The 19,055-nt window shown below is 40.8% G+C and overlaps 2 protein-coding genes and 1 non-coding gene across 3 annotated transcripts in view; 1 reads left to right on the forward strand and 2 right to left on the reverse strand.

The window, feature by feature from the left end:
* The window catches only part of Polr2b (RNA polymerase II subunit B), a 45,230-nt gene extending 42,602 nt beyond the window's left edge, over positions 1 to 2,628 (forward strand). The window contains exons 24-25 of the mRNA XM_027938042.3: positions 1,188 to 1,383; positions 2,150 to 2,628. Coding sequence (XP_027793843.1) covers positions 1,188 to 1,383; positions 2,150 to 2,239 — 286 coding nt within the window. The 3' untranslated portion in view covers positions 2,240 to 2,628. The remainder of the gene's footprint in view (positions 1 to 1,187; positions 1,384 to 2,149) is intronic.
* Igfbp7 (insulin like growth factor binding protein 7) overlaps positions 2,534 to 19,055 on the reverse strand; it is a 67,305-nt gene continuing 50,783 nt past the window's right edge. The window contains exons 2-5 of the mRNA XM_027937779.2: positions 11,019 to 11,128; positions 4,448 to 4,564; positions 3,700 to 3,826; positions 2,534 to 2,801 (exon numbers count right to left, since the gene is read on the reverse strand). Coding sequence (XP_027793580.1) covers positions 2,782 to 2,801; positions 3,700 to 3,826; positions 4,448 to 4,564; positions 11,019 to 11,128 — 374 coding nt within the window. The 3' untranslated portion in view covers positions 2,534 to 2,781. The remainder of the gene's footprint in view (positions 2,802 to 3,699; positions 3,827 to 4,447; positions 4,565 to 11,018; positions 11,129 to 19,055) is intronic.
* LOC114101010 (U6 spliceosomal RNA) lies at positions 6,229 to 6,332 on the reverse strand. The gene has a single exon (XR_003584202.1). It is a non-coding gene; the product is annotated as a U6 spliceosomal RNA (small nuclear RNA).

A 19,055-nucleotide genomic window follows, 5' to 3' on the forward strand; every position in this document is an offset into this window, starting at 1 on the left:
GGTGGGGTACCAGGGATTGAACTCAGGGGCATTCAACCACTGAGCCACATCTCCAGCCCTATTTTGTATTTTACTTAGAGACAGGATCTCACTGAGTTGCTTAAGCTTCTTGCTAAATTGCTGAGGCTGGCTTTGAATTCCTGGTTCTCCTGCCTCAGCCTCCCGAACTACTGGGATTACAGGTGTGCACCACCACACCTGGCTCAGCAGGAACTTTTTTATTTTTGTAATACTATAATAAACCCATTGGTTTTATTTTATGTATTTTATGTTATGAAAATTGCCATCATCCACTTGTACAATGTGTTTCATTTCTGTGTTGGGGAAACCTGTTTTTCTATTACAGTTGCCAACATTGCTTTTATTTCAGGTTTTCCTTCCTGGGAGACTCATTCATTGAGAAGCTGCTTTGTTTAGATTGACTTTTTAATTCACTTTTGAATATACAGTTGAATTCTAGAAAGTTAAATGATAACATGATGAGCCTATACACTTTGTATTTTATGAGGAAAATTATATGCTATACTTGAGATCTAATGTTATCTTCCATTTGGGTACCTTTTAATGAACATCAAATGTTGTTAGGCTTCTTTCTCTCCTACCAGGCAGAGAGAATGCTAGGTGTTTTAGTTGGCTATTTTGCTGCTGTGACTACAAGATCTGACCAGAACAATTGTAAAGGAGGAAGAGTTTATTTGAGAGCTCAGGGTTTCAGAGGTCTTAGTCCATAGAAGGCTGGCTCCATTTCTTGGGGCTCAAGGTAATGCAGAACATCATGGTGGAAGAGTGTGGCAGAGGGAATTAGCCTGCTTGGTGATCAGGAGCAAAGAGAGAGAGATCTCCACTTGCCAGATACAAATATATACCCCAAAGCCATGCCCTAATTCCCACCTCCTTGAGCCACACCCTACCACTTCAGTTACCATTTAGTTAATCCCTGTTTAGGGGATTAATTCACTGATGGGTTAAGACTCTTACAACCCAGTCATTTCTCCTTTGAACCTTCTTGCACTGTCTCACACAAGAGTTTTTTGGGGACACCACATCTAAACCATAACACTAGGATGTATAAATTAAAGCTGGATTCTCTTTGTTTACTAATATCATTCTTAACCTTTGCTGTTAGTCAAGGTGGTGTTTATAATTAAAGATAAGCACAAAATAATCTGATGTTTTCCCCTCAATAGTGATGGTGGCCTGCGTTTTGGAGAAATGGAACGAGATTGTCAGATTGCCCATGGTGCAGCCCAGTTTTTAAGAGAAAGATTGTTTGAGGCATCAGATCCATATCAGGTTCATGTTTGCAATCTTTGTGGAATAATGGCAATTGCTAACACCAGGACCCATACATATGAATGCAGGGGCTGCCGCAATAAAACCCAGGTGTGTATAGACTTGATCTTTTTTTCTTTTTAAGGAAAGGAACTCAGATTGTGGGCTTTTTAAAAAAAAAATTTTAATTGTAGGTGGACACAATATCTTTATTTTTTTTTTATTTATATGTGGTGCAGAGGATTAAACCCAGGGCCTCATATGGGCTAGGCGAGCGCTCTATGGCTGAGCTACAACCCCAGCCCCTGATCATTTTTTTAAGGATATAATCATGTAAGGCTGTTTATCCAGGCAGATTGAGTGTGGTGGGACAGGTTTTCCTTTTCACAATTTTGGTAACATACCTCTGTGAGATGCCTAGTTTTTTTTTTTTTAAATTTGTTCCAATTAGTTATACATGATAGCAGAATGAGAGATGCCTAGTTTTAGAAGGAAAAATATTTAGATTTTTCCAAATCAGCTGAAGTTTGATATAATCTATCCAAGTTGTTCATGTCTTTGAAATAATAAGGCCTTGCATAGGAATTTTAAACAATGAATTTTTCTTAAACCGTTCAAGGAGGTGAATACAAATTGTGCCTGGCAAAAAAGCTACAAAACAACACAGTTCAAGGCCAGCCTGGGCAACATAGCAAGAAACAAAACAGCCTGCTAGGAGGAAGGAGCACCATGAAGCAAGGTGGCAGGATAGGTGGTCACTTCAGTGCTGCTCATTCACTTGCCATCTACAGTACCAAATCCTTAACCTGTTTCTCGGGTAGAGAAATGGGGTCACTTGCATACAGTCTGCTAATTACTATTTATTTTTTCTTTTCAGATTTCTTTGGTGCGAATGCCTTATGCGTGCAAGCTGTTGTTTCAGGAACTTATGTCTATGAGTATTGCACCTCGAATGATGAGTGTTTAAATCTTTTAAAGGATTCTCAACCACATTGTTGTAAATGTCCATGTCTTGCTGGGCACAGTGGTGCAGGACTGTAATCACAGCAATGTGGGAGGCTGAGGCAGGAGGATGGCAAGTTCAAGGCCAGCCTCAACAATTTAGCTAGACCGTATCTATCTACAAATAAATAAATGAATAAAAAGACTGAGGATGTAGCTCAATGTTGGAGCACCCCTGGGTTTTATCCACAGTACAAAAAACAACAACAAAAAAAACCTGTTTTACTTCTATGATATGGCTTTAAAAAATGACAATGTATTGAGTTGCGATAGAAAGCATTTTATTTGTTTTGTTTAATGATATGCATGTTTTTCTTCTGTAAATAGACAATAAAGTTTTGTAGATAGTCTTGATGTGTTGTCTTTAATTGGTATCCTGTGTTAAAACAAGTGACTATAACTAAAGCATTAGTGAATTGGATTAGAGAAACTTGTTACTAGGCAAGAACAGGGTTGTAGTTATTTGTGACTACTTTTAGCTCTTGTTGAGTAATATTTTTTTTAGGTTTATAGTTCAGCACCTTCACCTGTTAAAAAGATAAAAAGATAAAAATTAGTTGCATGTATGGACATGGTTGACTTTCTAATTAGCATTTAGTTCAGTGTTTCCAAATAAATAAAGATGCTAAAATGCATAAATAAAGGGTTAGGCATGGTGATTTGCACTTGTTGTCCCAGTTACTTTGGAGGCTTTGGCAGGAAGATCTCTTGAATCTGGAGTTCAAGGCCAGCCTGGGCAACATAGCAAGACTCCATCTCTACCTTGGGATAAGGGATATATTGGGTAATAGTATAAATGATATGCTGAGGTCCTCCTGGGAATTTTAGCTATACAACGTTAGATGTGGAAGGCAGTTCTGCTATATTGATCCATGTAAAAAAGAGGACCTTATTATAGGCCTGGAAGAGCACATTTCACAAACACCATGTTGAGGTCCAACAAGGTTAAGGAACTTAACTTCGTGGTCCAGCTCTCATTAAAAAATAAATGCCATGTGGATAGAAAAGATTATGGGAAATACAAGCAATTCCAGTCAGGTTTGAGTTTTGACTCTACTTGAAGATAAGGTGAAAGCTTCTAAGTCATAATATTGGCCTTCATCAACCATCCAAATACTCTTGGAACCACGTATTCTACATTTTAATGGCATATTTAATGCCCTTGGGGATTCCTGACTTTACTGAATTTTTATTAATAGTTTTTTTAAAAAAAATATTTATTTAGTTGTAGATGAACACACAGTATATTTATTTTTATGTGCTGCCTAGGATCCAACCTAGTGCCTCACACTTGTCAGGCAAGCACTTTACCTTGAGCTATAGTCCCAGTCCCCTAATGATATGTTCGATGCTTTGATTCTTGGTTCTGTTTATTAAGCAAATCACTAGTTATTCTTTCAAGTGGCTGTGAGATTGATTATATACCTTTTTTCACTGGTATTTCATGTAAAGCATCAACCACTGTAATTTTTGCTGATGCAGAAGCCTGTCCTTGGGAATTGGATGCATGGCACTCATATTCTCCAGCATCTTCCTTACTTAGGGGAGATACCTGTGGGGAGAAAAAGGATCTTTAGTTCTTCTGTGGTGGCTTTTTTTTTTTTTCCTTTTAGTAGCTTCCATTATATCATAGTTTCCTAAGATGACCAAAGAATTTTAGTAAAGATACTATTAGAAGTAGTGCAAGTCCTGTGCTGGAAGACTTATGGTCTGTTGAGAGGATTCATACTCTGAGGAAATGTCATGGGCAACTTTTGAAATATTGTTGAAGTTAAAAACTAGATAGGTGCACATACCAATGTTAGGGAAACCTTGATATTTCTAAGTAGTATCTGAATATCAAATGTAAACTAAAATATTCATTAGTCACTACTCAATTAAAATAATGCTTGGGTCATTTAGTTTCCCATAAGAATTTTGATTTGAACTTTTAGGAAAAATTTTTTTGAGTTCTTATTAATTCATTGGTTGTTTCTAAAACATCCAGTCAACTTCAACTCTTCTTTTATTTAGTTCCCTTTGAAATGGGACCAGTGACCGACTCCTTGGTCAGGCTGTTCCAGAGATGTGGAAGAGGAAGTACTTTTCAGGCTGGCAGGACACTGGGTACATTTACCAGGGCTGTGAGTGTCTAATCCTAAGAACAAAATTCTTGCCAGCTCTTGGTACTCACCAGCACCCAGCCAGTTACTTCATGCTTTTCTGGGCCACCCCGGGTCTGAATGGCCAGGTTGTCCCGGTCACCAGGCAAGAGTTCTGTCCTTTGAACTCCATACTGACCCCTTTGTACCTGCAAAAACACAAGGAAAGTCAGCTGTCTGCATCAAAACATCAACTTGGAAATGGCTACATTTCCAAAATTGCTCTTGGTGGTCATCAGACATTCTCATTGGGTTAAACCCAGCACTTTACCTACAAGTTCCCTTTACCCAAATACTTGTAAAACAGAAGTCCTCTTAATTCCTCTATTCCCCTGTAAGCAGCATGTTTTAAACAAAAATAATGTGCTTCTCTACACGCTTGGAGAATGTACGAGGCCAGCCTTTCCTGCCACTGGCTGCTATCACTCACCCAGGCCCTTAGAAATTCTGCTCCTCAGTACTGGGCCTTTCTTGCCTAACAGGCCATGTTAGACTGACAGTCATCTAGTGCTAGTTTGATGCTTGGGGTCCTTGGGGCTGTTCCTGTAACAGCCTAATGAATGGATAAATACTAGCTAGAGTCCAAAGCTAGTTCTATTACTTTGTTCTGAGGGCTAAGTATTCATCAAATGATTTACAGAAGACCTGAGGTCAAAAAGACCTGTCAAATACATGCCGCTATCCTTGTTCTCTTATGGCAAAACTTGCTGCCTATTTCTGTGCATGTCATGATGGGATTCAGAAGATGAGTTAAGAGGAAATTCAGTTGGTTTAATGAATATCGTCCTTTCCCCTTCATCTTAAAAGTTTATTATATAAGCTTTGGAAAATACACAGAAGAAATTTACTTGTAATCCCTCCATGTGTACTCCTTAGAAACTCAGAGTTTTTAAGTTTTTTAAAAAAAGGTACAGGAAGTAATGTTTGTTCATTCTATCCTAGGCCTCTTTTAAGAACCAAGTGAATGTTTACTGTTAGTATCTTTGTAATTAGGAAGGATTTACAACATCAGAAAGGTAGTTTCCTTTTAATTTTCTTCTATGCCAAAGCCAGTTAATTTTTTTTTTTTAAATGGAAGTTCCCCACATTGCCACCATTCGAAAAAAACCAGATAATTCAATATCTTTCTCTCATGAATGCTATAAAGACAAAACAGATAACTGGAATGTTTTGCCTTCAGTTTTCCAAATAGCTGGTAGAAATAGCAGTTTTTGAAATAGTTACTTAAAAATGGTCTTGGGTCTGGGACTGAGGCTGTAGCTCAGTGGCAGAGCACTTGCCTAGCATGTGTGAGGCACTGGGTTTGATCTTTAGCACCACATGAAAATGAAACAAAATAAAGGCATGCTGTCCATCTACAACTACAAAAAAAAAAAAAAAAGGTCTTGGAGCCGACAGTATAGCTCAGTAGTATACTGTGCTTGCTTAGCATGTGCAAGGACCAGGGTTTGGTCCCCAGCACACGCAACACAACACACACGTTAATAATGATTCTTAATATTTTGGGATAAGTATTAATTTGATTCATGGTTAAAAGTAGTATCTCTGGCTTTTATTTATGAAATCCCAGAAACATAAAAAATTGGGAGGGGATTTGCTTTTGAAAAATATATTTTAATGCTTTGGGAAAGTGAAGATAAAAAACATGGGGCTGGGGATGTGGCTCAAGCGGTAGTGCGCTCGCCTGGCATGCGTGCGGCCTGGGTTCGATCCTCAGCACCACATACAAACAAAGATGTGTCTGCCGAAAACTAAAAAAATAAATATTAAAATAAAAAAAAAACATATTCATCTTTTCTATTAACTGGTAAAAAAAAATAAGGAATGCTTCATGAATTTGCATGTCATCTTTGCACAGGGGCCATACTAATCTCTGTATCCTTCCAATTTTAGTATATGTGCTGCCAAAGCAAGTACTCGTATAAAGGTTTTGTGTGTGACCAAAACAAAAACACTTCAGCACAGATATATACTGGATCTTAGCAACTGAGTGGTTGATCCTTAGATCATGTAGCGCTTAGTAAAAAGCATTTTGTGCTAATTAACCCAATCCACTATGCATGGAGAAATTGTTCTTGTTCAACACAATATTTAACAGGACTCATAATGTATTTTAATTAACACATTATAAAAAGTTATACACCATGTAGAAAACATGGAAATGCCTGGAATTTTTATGTGGCAAACTCTCCCTTACTTGAGTAAGTAGAGCTTAAATGCTGACAAATATGTATTTTTTCTACTTAAAAAATGATGCAGCCTGAGAAATGTGGTTTCTAAGACAATTCTGAAGATATTCAGTAGGCTGGAAGTGGCTCAGAGTCTTAATGTTGAAGGGCAGGCAGGAGAGACTGCCTTGTCAATCACCATGGGAGGCTGACCCATGAAGTTATTTCAGCCTTTCTGGTTGTACTTTAGTTACAACAAAGTCTTCCTGAATCCTATTATTGTAATGAGCAATAAATAAGACAAAGTTCCAGTGTTTATAAAATAAGAATAGGTTAGTCTGATTGTTGTAGGTTAAAAGATTTCAAGAGTTTGCCGATTTCTGGGAAACTTTAAAGGACATTTATGTATTATAGAACATATTTGCTTTTTGGCAAATCTTCAGAAGAGTTTTATGATGAAATAGAATGTGCATCTCTGTTAAAACATTCAAATCCCTAGTCACTGTAAACGAATAAAAGATGAAACGACTGTCTGGGAAAAAAAAATTTGTAATACATGATCAAGGGTCAACATCTTAAATTTAAAAAAGCCACAGGCTGATTGTAATAAGGAACACTTCAATATAAAGTGGGCAAAAGGCAAATGAGAGGGCGGTTCAGAGATGAGAAAACCCAGACGTGAAAATCTTCTTAATGTAGTCAAGAAGATGAAAGCAATAATGAGATGTATTAACCCAACTGAAAAGGGAGTTATTCAGTTCTGGGTGGCTGCAGGGAAATGGCACCCCCCCCCCCCGCTGGTGAGAGTGACTTACTGCCATCCTTAGATAGTAATTGGACAATGTCTATTAAGACAGGTAGTTTGACCTAGTCCTGTAGCTTTGGGGGCATCTACCCTAAGGAAATGGAAGCAGTAGTGTATAGGAGATGTGTACTAAGATGTTAAGGGAGCATTGCTTAAGATGTAAAAAAAAAAAAAGGAAACAATGAAAACAATACAGGAATGGTTTAATAAATCATGGCCCCTCTATCTGTGGAATATTATAGCTACTGAGAAGAAGGCTTAAGGGATGTCCATGAAGTATTTATTAGAGAAAAGCAAATCCAAACGAATCTATTAGCAGACTGTTTTCATTTTACCGCTCACGCTAGGGGGTATGTTTTTGTATGTTTGAAAAGGGGAAGAGAAGGACACAAACCAGGGCAGTTCACATTGGGTATTTATTTCAGGGGTGGGCAGAGGAGGGATTATGAAATATTTCTTTATATATCTTTGGATATTTCCCCTCTTATCATTATCACTGTATTTAATTTAAAAAAACATTCTTAGAGGCCATTCAAGCCATAATCTAAAGAAATGTCCAGACAGGAAAAGAATTAAATGGACAGCCTCTTAGAAACCTCCATGTCTGGAAGAAGTTAAACTTCATTGCATTATCTCAGACTTACAGAGAAGTCTGGTCATATATGGCTATTTCAGTTAATGTCCCCATTTAAAAATATTGCTCATGGGTTTGCTGAGAAGGTGCAGAATGGTTAATGGCAGGAATTATCAAAACAGCCCACTCACCGGGCTGGGACCCCCACAAAAATTGCTGCTGCAGCCTTCTGTGACTTAGAGAGAAGTCATTTGTGTCCCCTAGTACTGCTGCTGCTAAATCCTTGAGTCACAAAGAACACTGCCTTCTCTGAGTCAGGTGCATTGTTTAACAAGTAAGGATTCTAACGTTCACTTCTATCCAAAGGGTTCTGTGCTTAAATTGGATTTGAAATAATATATGATCTTAAATCTGTCTGTATTCTTCATGGCCTGGTTTCAGGAGAGCGGAGAGAAACAAATGCCTGTTTGATTATCTAGGTCAGTGACCTCCTCATTTTTTGCCATGGCCTAAAGAAGAAGTACTTTTCACCTGGTCATTTGGGATACATGAAAGTTTTACCAAAAAATACCTTAATATGCCCTAACATATTTTCTGTACTCTTTTTTTTTTTTTAATAAGAAAATGCTGGTTGTGATCCCTGCACCAATTCCAGGACTCACTAATGTGAGTCATGGTCTGCAGTTTGAAAGCCTTTGCTTTAGGTCATGCAAGTGACCTCACATCATGAAGGCAAAGGAAATCAGTGGAGCGTTATGGTTGGGCTTTTGCTCCTTTCTAGCAAGATCTGAGAAAACGTATTTTGTGTGTTTTTCCGTCTACCTTGACTCCTTCCCTTCCCTTCACTCGGCCCTCTCCATAGATCTGTCCCATACAGTTCCAAGGCAAATTGTTCCCTGGTACGTGTGCATGATAGCTGGGGCATGGCAGAGCAAGGACTGAAGACATTTCTCTCTGACAAGATTTGGCAATAGGATTCTATGCCCCAGGATACTTGGGCACTCTGGTTTCTCTTGTGTAACTATCCCTAGGGAGCTATAGAAAACTGCAACAGAGCTTTTTATGGGAATTCCTTGGACACTGGGAATCCACCTCTCCACCCACAGGGCAAACCAATGAGATCCAAATAAGTAATGAGGAATGTCGGCAGCTTGTGCAGTAGAGGCAAAGGAACACATTGGGGCTGCGTTTCTTCTCTTAATACCCTCCTTTTAAAAACAGATTTTTTTTTAAATTGAGGTTAAATTTCATTGCTTCCTAAAACAGGAGTTTCAGCTGTAAAGGGCAGTGTAGTACAGCTGGTGTTGACTACCCACCCCTCAGCCTCAGGCATTTTCTGTTATTTCTACTGGGACTCTACTCAAACCAGGTGCTTTCTCAGTGGCCACATTCTTGTGGCCACGTGGGGGCGCCAGAGGCTGGCAGGTGACCCGACCTGTTCAAACGCTTACAGAGGGATTTTTGCATTGCAGCAGGGCAAACCCTTTCTTTCCTCTGGGTTTTGTCCCGCCTGGCTGTGGTACCAGAGGTGGAACCCAGGGCCTCACACATGCTAGGGAAGCACTGAGCTAACACCCCCAGCCCACAATAGCGTTTTTCAATCTGGAGTGAAGTTTTTCCCTCAGGGTACATTTGGCAATGTTAGGAGATTTTTGTTTTTAAATATTTATTTTTTCGTTTTAGGTGGACAATATATTTTACTTATGTGGGTCTGAGAATCGAATCCAGTGCCTCACACATGCTAGGCGAGCGCGCTACCACTTGAACCACATCCCCAGCCCCAAAGGAGATATTTTTAATTGTCACTTGAGGACAGGGGGAGGGTGCTATTGATATTTAGTGGGTTCAGGTCAGGGATGCTGCTAAACATCTTCCTAAGCACAGGCAGCCCCCACAACAAAGAATTATCTGTCCCCAAATTGCAATAGTGCTGAGGCTGAGAAACCCTGGCTTACAAAGAACCCGGCTGACCTGGCGGAAGAACTCTCATTCTTTATTTTTCCATTTGGAAAGTCGTTTTAAAGCTTATTTGTTAAAATAATATCATGGTTTTCCACTTGCAAGTAGCATTCAGCAAAATTCAAACAGGAGAAAATCTTTCCTTTGATGTTCTTCCCTTGTTCTTTTTTAAATGCTCTGTTCTGGAATAGACTCTCCTGTCTCTAACAAGACCCTGGGGCCATGGCACCTGGAGGGATACATTGCACCTCACTCCTTCCACCCACTCCCATGTCCTTAACATTTACTCATCCTATTTTCCAGCACGTGGGAATCTGTTAAGAATAATGCAGGCTCACAAAGCTTCCTTTAACTTCTTAGCCAGACCCCCGACCTCCTCCTTATAGAATGTGAACAAGTTCTCTCAGCAGACAGGATCCAAAGGAGTCAAAAGTTGGGGATTTCAGTCTTAAGTGAGGAGACTGATGCTTTGGCAAATAGTTGGGGGATCCACTTTTGGGCAGAAAGAGAGGAATTCACACTCTTAACCATTATGCTGCAGTCTCCCCTGCGTGCAAACACACACATACACACAGACGGGGTGGGTCAAGGTGTTCAGTGTTGTTGTTTTTCTGGTTTCTCAGTGCTGCAGTCCGGCTGCAGCAAAATAACCGGGGGGTGACGAACAACTTGTGTACGTTGATACAGCAGGAGTAGGAGCCGTTTATTGCAGGACAGGAGCAGTATTTATACATTCCACACAGCTTATCTAATTAGCATAAACTAGATACATCAGTCAACCAATAAGGAATCTCCACACTTAAAGGCTCGCTGGTGTTACTTCACAAACCACTCCCTCTGGCATTTTGCTAGGCGCCATCCAGACTTGTTTACAGACTCTAACATCTCAGGGTCCCTAGCAAAAGTAGGGCAGGGCCTGTTGTGGAGGTCAGTAAAATATTCGCTAGATCCAGGGGAGCTGTCTCAGGCTGCTGTGTTCTGCACTCTGAAGAAATAGCAGGGAATGGGCCTGTAGAGGATTTCACATGGCTATGGTACCTGGGCAGTGTGAGATAAGCTTGTTACCCTAGGATCTTCCAGAAATCTGTGCCACTGACCTTGTTCCAGATGAGAACAGGGGTTGGGATTCCGATGACCTCACAGCTCAAGTACACCTGGGCACCAGTGACATTCCAGATGTCCTTGGGTGGCGTCACAATGGAAGGACCTACAAGAGAGGGCACAAAGCCAAACCAATTTTTAATAGCTCTGAACATTATTTGGCATCCTAGGAACTAAATACTTAATGTTTATGAAGCTGTCCCCTCTGAGGATATTTGAAATGAATTTCAAAGACTAGTCTGGCTTCTTCCTGACACCAGTCTGATTTGAGTCTCCACTTTGGGAATGCAGGAATCTTAACAAGCAAACCAACAAAAACAATTAGGAAGAAAAATCTGTTCTTTCCCAAACTGTGCTTAAATGAGTTTTAATTTACCAGCTGTTTTGCATTATCTGGGATTTTTCCATTAATTTTAGTTTCAAAAATTTAATGTTTTCTTTTGTTTGTTTATCAGTATTTCTATTTCAGGGAGGGGGATAAACAACCAACCGCCCTTTGGGTAGTCAAAGAAAAAAAAATCTAAGAGGTAATTTCAAAGTATGCTGAACACCCAGCCCCTGACTCAAGAAGCTGAAGGTCTAAGATTGACAGGTACAAGGAAATCAGGTCAAGATGAAGAGAAAGTGGGGAGTGCTGGGTGCCCTGGGGGACTGGGAGGAGGGTCTTCATCAAGCAAGATGATAGAGGGTCTTTCTTCCAATACAATTTGTAAAGAACAGTGACTGCCTATTGTGACCAGAACCCCAAGGAGAGGGCTCATTCCCAGAGTTCTCAGTGTCCAGGTCTCTGGTAGGGGACACAGTGAGTGGGGTCATCTTGAAGGTATGGCTTGAATGGAGTCAGCACCTTCTGAAGGAGGCCAGAATGACACTTTCCTATGCCCTTAATTCTGGAAGCCAGCCCTCACTTCCATAGCTCTCCTCAGGGAGGCTTACTCAGGTCAACACCCACACTGTGCATCCTTTTACCACTGACTTGTCTCTCTGGTCACAGAGTTGGCAAAGTGTGGTCCCTAAGCCAAATCTGCCCACCACCCCCCTCAGCCCGGTATTGTATCTTTATAGTTTGTAAGTTAAGGTCCTTGCGCTTTTTAAATGGTTGGAAAAAAAATTAAAGGAAGGTTAATATTTCATGGCATGTAAAAATGGTTTTGGTGTCTGTAAAATAAAGTGTTACTGGACATATCCATGACCATTTGTGCCACCATGGCAGGGGTCAGCAGTTACATCTGAGACCTGGTGGCCTAAAATACCGGTGATCTAACCCTTCACTGAAGAAATTTACCGACTCTTGCTCTAATCAATTGAGGGGAGATGGATGCCTAAATAAGATATCATAGGAATGGCTCAGAACTTTAATCCTGTGGTATATATGCCCATATACACTGGCTGATTTCTGGTTCAGCCCTGACACACGCACTTTTGGAGCAAACAGATGATATTGAAAGAGTGTGTGCTTACTACTGCTTCCTCCCCTGGAGGGGCCAGCTGCCCCAACATCTTGGGGGGGGGGAAACATGCACTTATCTTTAGTGGTAATTACTATTGCACTTATGTTAATTCTGAGCACCAGCATCCAGCCACGAGGGACCATCCAAGAGACTTGGAACGGTCCACAGGGGAGAGGACATAGACTCAGAAAGAGCCCCTTGTGGCCCCTCCTCTGTGCTCTACACTGTTTCTCGAATGAATGAGTTAATTATTCCTTCTAAATTTCTTATCTTGGCAGCCCCGGGGTCTTCTAGTCTAGTCAAATATCTAACTGCAAGGTCATTCTGCATCAGGGTCCTGGGAAAGGACAACCTCCCCTTCAGGGCTGGAAAGTTTTCTGGCATAATCAGCATTCAAAGGACATGAAGTCTCCCCTTTTGCAACAGGCTATTTCCAGTACATATTAATTTCTCGAAACAGAAAGGAAATGACCCCAGAAAGATTTTCCCACTCATCTAAAGTATTAGAAGTTTTTTTTTTTTCTTAAAATCCCTCAGGATATTTTTCTTCTTTTTCCCCCTTTGTAAGAATGCGCAAAACAATCAAAGTTTGAAAGCTCTAAATATATTTTGTGCTTCCTTCCCTTCAAACCATAGGTCTGAATAGGAAGCATATATCTTGACGCGGGGTCTTGGCTCTTCTGTTGCAATGGTGGATTTGGGGGCATAGCTGTGCTCTATTTATGTATTTTTCTGGCTCAGTCTCAGATGTTTCCGAGTCTGAAGGCACAATACAGAACCAAGGGCTGGGCCACACCCTCTCCTGGGCTTCCTCCAGGGTCCTGGGATCCCCAAGGGCCTGGACACCACATAACCGGATCTGGCTGGACTTTGAACTACTTTCACCCACGTCTCTGAGGGCCCCCTGCTGCTCGGTCCTCCTTCCCACACAGACTTGGCAGCCTGACCTCAAAGCTCAGGGGATCTCCAGGGATTGTTCTGGGAAGAATACACCAGTGTTCAGAGATTTGGAGGGGCTCAGGAACAAAGCTTCCTCTCACATCTCAAAACCACACAAGGAATGCAAGGCGGTTTTGCTGTGAGGTTTTGCTTCACCTTGCAAAGTCCCACTTGTTTTAACCTGTGTTGGTCTCCCTAGTGGCAGCAGAGCTCTCAGTCATGGTCAGGGGCAGCCTCTAGGGTGCACAGGGAAGAGCGCCAGCCTGGCACGCTGTCAGAGACCTTGAACACAGGCCACGGATTTTCTCATGAAAAAAAATTTTTTTTTTTTTTGGTACTAGGGATTGAATTCAGGGGCACTCAACCACTGAGCCATATCCCTAGCCCTATTTTGTATTTTATTTAGAGACATGTCTCACTGAATTGCTTAGCACCTCGATTTTGCTGAAGTTGGCTTTGAACTTGTGATCCTCCTGCCTCAGCCTCCCAAGCCCCTGGGATTACAGGCGTGAACCACTATGCCCAGCTCCATGGAATAATTTTTAAGTGAATGTTCTTCATTTTAATACAGATCACGTTATCACGTTTTTTCCCTCTTGGTTTGTGCTTTTTGTATCCCGTTTAAAAACCTTGCCTAGTCCTATTTTCTTCTACAAAACCTTGCACATAAGTTCTTTTCTACATTTAGGTTTTTGGTTCCTCTTGAATTAATTTCTATGAGGTAGGCATTTAATTGCTTCAGCACCATTTATTTAAAAACCATCCTTTTCCTGATGAATTGCTAATGCCTTTGTGGTAAATCCATTGACCATATGTGTGTGGGTCTGTTTCTGCACTCTATTCTGTTCCATTGGTCTGTGCATCTCTTCTTGCACCAGCAACCATAGTATAATGTAAGAATTAATTATGCTAAAATTGAAGCACTAAAGAGAGAGCAGACCTATTATTTCTATCTCTCTCCAACCCTCCTATTATGTCAAGAATCAGAACATTCAAGGGAAGCAAGAATTTTTTTAAAAAAACATTTGAACCCAGGAATACTTTGAATAAGAGCCATTCCAGGGGGTTCAAGATCAGGACAAACCAGATTGTGAGGTCCCTTTTTTCTCTCCCAACCCTTGGAATCATATAAAATTTAGGTAAATGGGCTTAAGTCAACAGTTAGACTATTCTAAAAACATAAAGTAACTTGTCCATCTTACTACCAGGTTAGGTCTAGAATTATGCCAGAGTCCTATACCATAAAAAAAATCAGCATTATTTTCTATCTCCTGTGGGGTGATGGTAGAAGGGCAGAGGAGGGAATGTTGGCTATTTCAAATATTCTTGAACAAAGGTTGGGCTCCATAGCACAGTGAGAAGTTTCTAAACTGAACAATTTCTAAACTGAAAAGTGCTGAACTATAAAATGGCCTTTAGGTTTTGATACGTACCCTCTTGCAAAGGGAGGTCATATCAATGGATGATCAGGCAAATACTGGAGTGATCAATAGACCTCACAGAGTCGGTAGAGGCGGGTTGGTCTCAACTTGACTGTGTGACAGGGATCTGCAGCAGCCTGGCACTCACTTTGTTCTGAGCTGATACTTGGCATCTCCCTCCTGGGTTCTCCCTGTCTCTCTGCTGCCCACCTGGTCTGGAAATTCCCTGGGCATGAGTGGAGGGAATGGGGGGGACTCTTGATAAAAGCAGAACACGGCAGCATTACAGAGAGCTGAGTGATGTATGCCTCGGGGAGGGAGGGAGAGGCTTCATGGTGACCCACAGGAACTCCAAGAGGACAAGTCATGTGTGGAAGAAGGTAAGAGTGCCATCGGCTGCTATGAAGCCACCACAGTGCTGCACCTCGACTCCAAAGCCCATCACCATGAATCCCACTGGAAAGCAACTTTACTGCTAACCATTCTCTTGAACTGCCTGTCGGTCCCACAGTACAATTCCGGAAGGTTCTGTTTTACTTAAGGGGAGCACTCAGCTCTATAACTCTTTAACGAACAACCAAACAACTTCTCACCCTTTCTACTCTTTTTCTTTCTTTCTTTTTTTAAAATTTAGGATTGGGGACTGAACTGGGGGGGTGGGATTTGGTTGCCTTACTTCATATCATGGGGGATGCTTAACCACAGAGCCACAACCCAGACCTTTTAAAAAATATATATTTTAGCTGGGTACAATGGCGCACACCTGTAATCCCAGCAGCCAGGAGGCTGAGGCAGGAGGATCATAAGTTCAAAGCCAGCCCCAGCAAATGTGAGGCATTAAGCAACTCAGTGAGAGCCTGTCTTTCAAGATGGCTGCAATAGATCCAGAATTTATTTCTGTTTTTAAAGATAAAGACATTTTTAATTCACTCTGAGCTGATTTTCTCACACAAAACTTCAAAATTGATTACTGAATTGAGGCCAGACCAAGAGTTATGACACTGCCATCTAAATCAGGCTCACTGTTTGGATTCCAATTAAAACAAGTCACGGGATTTCTTAAATGTATAGGGACAGACACAAAGTTAGGTCCAATTATTTATTTATTCTTGCCTTTTTCCATTAAGGACTTTAGTCTGCTCAAACATCTGTCTAGAAAACATCCTGTCCGTAGAATTCTGTCCACTGTCCCTCTCTGTCGCCTACTCACCCAGACATCTGCAGAAAGCAACCACACTGCCCATAGTGCTGGCTGGTGCAAGGAACATCTGCCCTAGGTTTCCCCACGTCAAACCCATCTGGAGTTTTCTGTTTCACATGACTACCTCCGTAAGAGGCTACTCTGTTTTATTCTCTTACCTTACACAACCCATTTAATCCTCATTCAGTCATTTCTCAACCTTCTAATTATTCCCCAAAGTCAGTGTCTATCTTCCAAGCCCATTTTCTTGTTCCCCTATTTTTGATAACTCTTACTCAATACTCTTACATAGGCTTTTCTTTGTAATTATTCAATGAAGGGAAAGAAGAATAAAGAGGAGAGGGAGGAAGTGGAGGAGGAGAAGAAAGAAAAAAAATGATATAAAGTAAGGCAGCCAGATCCTAAATGAAGTTGTAAGAAGAAAGGTTTAAGTTTGGAAGGAAACTAAAATTCAATTTCATGAGTCAGCGACACCTTAATGCTACCTAGATGTAGACAGAGGCCTCTTATGGAATCTCCACCAAGTCTTCATCCTCCTCCTAGCCCCTTTTAATTATGTTCTAGATAACTGACCCACAGACTACCAGATTTCTTTAGAAACATTCAACATTAATCTAGGTATACTATATCCTGAGAAATCACTAAAGATATAGCAAAAGCAGAATTGCAGAAGCATGGATTTAAATTTGGAATATTTCAACTTGGTTCTGAAGAGGCTAAGAAGGGGAGTTCTCACAAAACACACAAATGACATGAGAAAAAGACCTTAAAATGGAAGACCTTGAATTTGGCCAGCAATTCATTCAAGTTGATTTCATATAAAGTTGTAATAGCGAGGACAGAGTTAAAGTTCGTTATCCTATAATAGGAACAGGGAGGGATAATGCTAACAACATATGTGAACAATTTCCTAGTCTTATGTAGAGCACAAAGCACTTGCCTGCCATGACCTGAGATGTCTCCATCAGGCTACTATTAAAAAAGAGACAGAACTCTCTGGGGAGAGAATGCTTGGCTCTGGACTCTTGCCAAATCCTAGACGCTTAGACAAATACTTTAGTCATTTTTACAGATTAAGAAACCAGACCAGGGCTGGTCTTGAGTCTGGGAGTGAATGCACCTATCATGAATGTCTCAGAGTACAGCTGCCGGCTGTCTTGACCGACATCCATAAGGTTCTGAGGTTCCACTGCCTAGCTCTGGAGTCTTGAGTCCAATGTGTCTCTTCATCTACCAGGTGCAAGGTGTGTGACTCGGAACAAAATTCATTTCCAAGAGATGAGAAAGCAGAACTTACAAAGAAATAACCAGTTACCTACTTAGCCAATATTTTAATCTAGAAGAGCTAGATAGAAGATGTCAGGAGAAGTCATGTTTTGAAGCTGAATATAGTCCACAGAGCCTAGGAAGTGGTTAAAAATAAAATTCTCCCCAAACGTAATGTTTATACTTCAATATCATATTCAGCTATATATGTTTTGTTTTATTACTTTTCTCACTTCCTCTATAATCTCTAATTTTTAAAAAAATTTTAATTGTAGATGAACACAATACCTTTATTTTATTTTTATGTGGTGCTGATGAAACCCAGTGCCTCACATGTGCTAGGCAAATGTTCTACCACTGAGCCCCAGCCCCAGCCCCCATCATCTGTAATTTTTTAAATCTAAAAACTCTCATTTCCACTCAAGATCTCTCTCTGTTCCTGATATTCCATCCATCATTACATGCTCATAACCATTTCCAGAACCTTTGCTTATACTGATGTACTTGCCTCCTTGGACTGTGTCCTCCCTCCTCTTATCTCTTGCCTATTCCATTTTCTTTATTTGAGGTTTTAAAATTAAAGTTTCATCTTTCTTTCACAATTTAATGTCCCAGTTCCCACTTATTTCTGCTCCGGGTTCGGAGTTTGTTCCATACAGCTTAGTGCATCATTGTTCCCTGATGTTATTGCTGCCAGGCTGGTTAAGGACACCAGTGTTCTGATGGAGTCAGAACTGAGCCAGGAGCTGGAAGGAGGGAGAGCCCAGACTTCATGCAACAGGTAAACACATCAGCAACTTCCAAAAAACACGGTTAGTCAAACAGAGCTAAGAAGATAGCTACCATCTTGTAAATACACCAGTGTGCCAGCCAAGTTATCTAACCAAACTGGTGTTATAGCTACGTCTTATTTATCAGCATGGGGATTATTTATCATGATTTTACTTAATCTTCCACTTGACTTTCTCTTTCCATAAGCAGTGCTTCTTGGCTGCTACCCACCTACCAACCAACATTCTAGAGGATGCAAGTGTATTTGAGCATCTATCACACAAAGCAAATCCCACGGTGAAGGGAGGTGTGTTGGGGAGAAAGACTCATCAATTATCCTCTCACCAAAAAGAAAGGATCTTGTGCCATGCTGGGTTCTATTTTTCATATTGTGGTGCTCACAGAAAACTTATGAACATGGCTGACATAGCTGAGGGCAGGACTTCTCCAAGTTAGGGTAGATTTGCAAACCACACTCAACTTGACTCTTAATGGTGTTCGGCCTTGGAATAGTTCATACAGAGTGTGTGCATTCTTACCAAATAAGGGGAAGAGGGGTTTAAGGAAGATTTCAGATGCCACATATGGAGCTAAGGAGTTCAGATAATTTGGCAAATGTCCCTCGATTGAGATGGGATTCCGATAACTCATTGAAGGGGAAAGGCCCAAACAAAAGTATAAAATGGGAAAAGAATAGTAGGAAGGCACTATGGCCAGGAGGGGGAAGGGGATGAACCAAGTAGAAACTTCCTGATATTAAATAAAGGGAAGCAGCAACTGTACAGCTAATTAAAGAGCAGAGTCATCTGCCAAGGCAAGTCATTTTGGAAACTTCCAGACATGGTGTGATGTAGCAGCTGAACCTTGTATGGGAATCTAGCACTGTCTCAGAGAACAACAAGGAGAAGAGAAGAAAGTACTAAATCTTAAGCAGTATAGGCCAGATTCAATTCAGAGATTCAAAATTCATATGGTTATAGGAAC

The sequence above is a fragment of the Marmota flaviventris genome, chromosome 7, assembly GCF_047511675.1.
Source record: "Marmota flaviventris isolate mMarFla1 chromosome 7, mMarFla1.hap1, whole genome shotgun sequence".
NCBI lineage: Eukaryota > Metazoa > Chordata > Mammalia > Rodentia > Sciuridae > Marmota > Marmota flaviventris.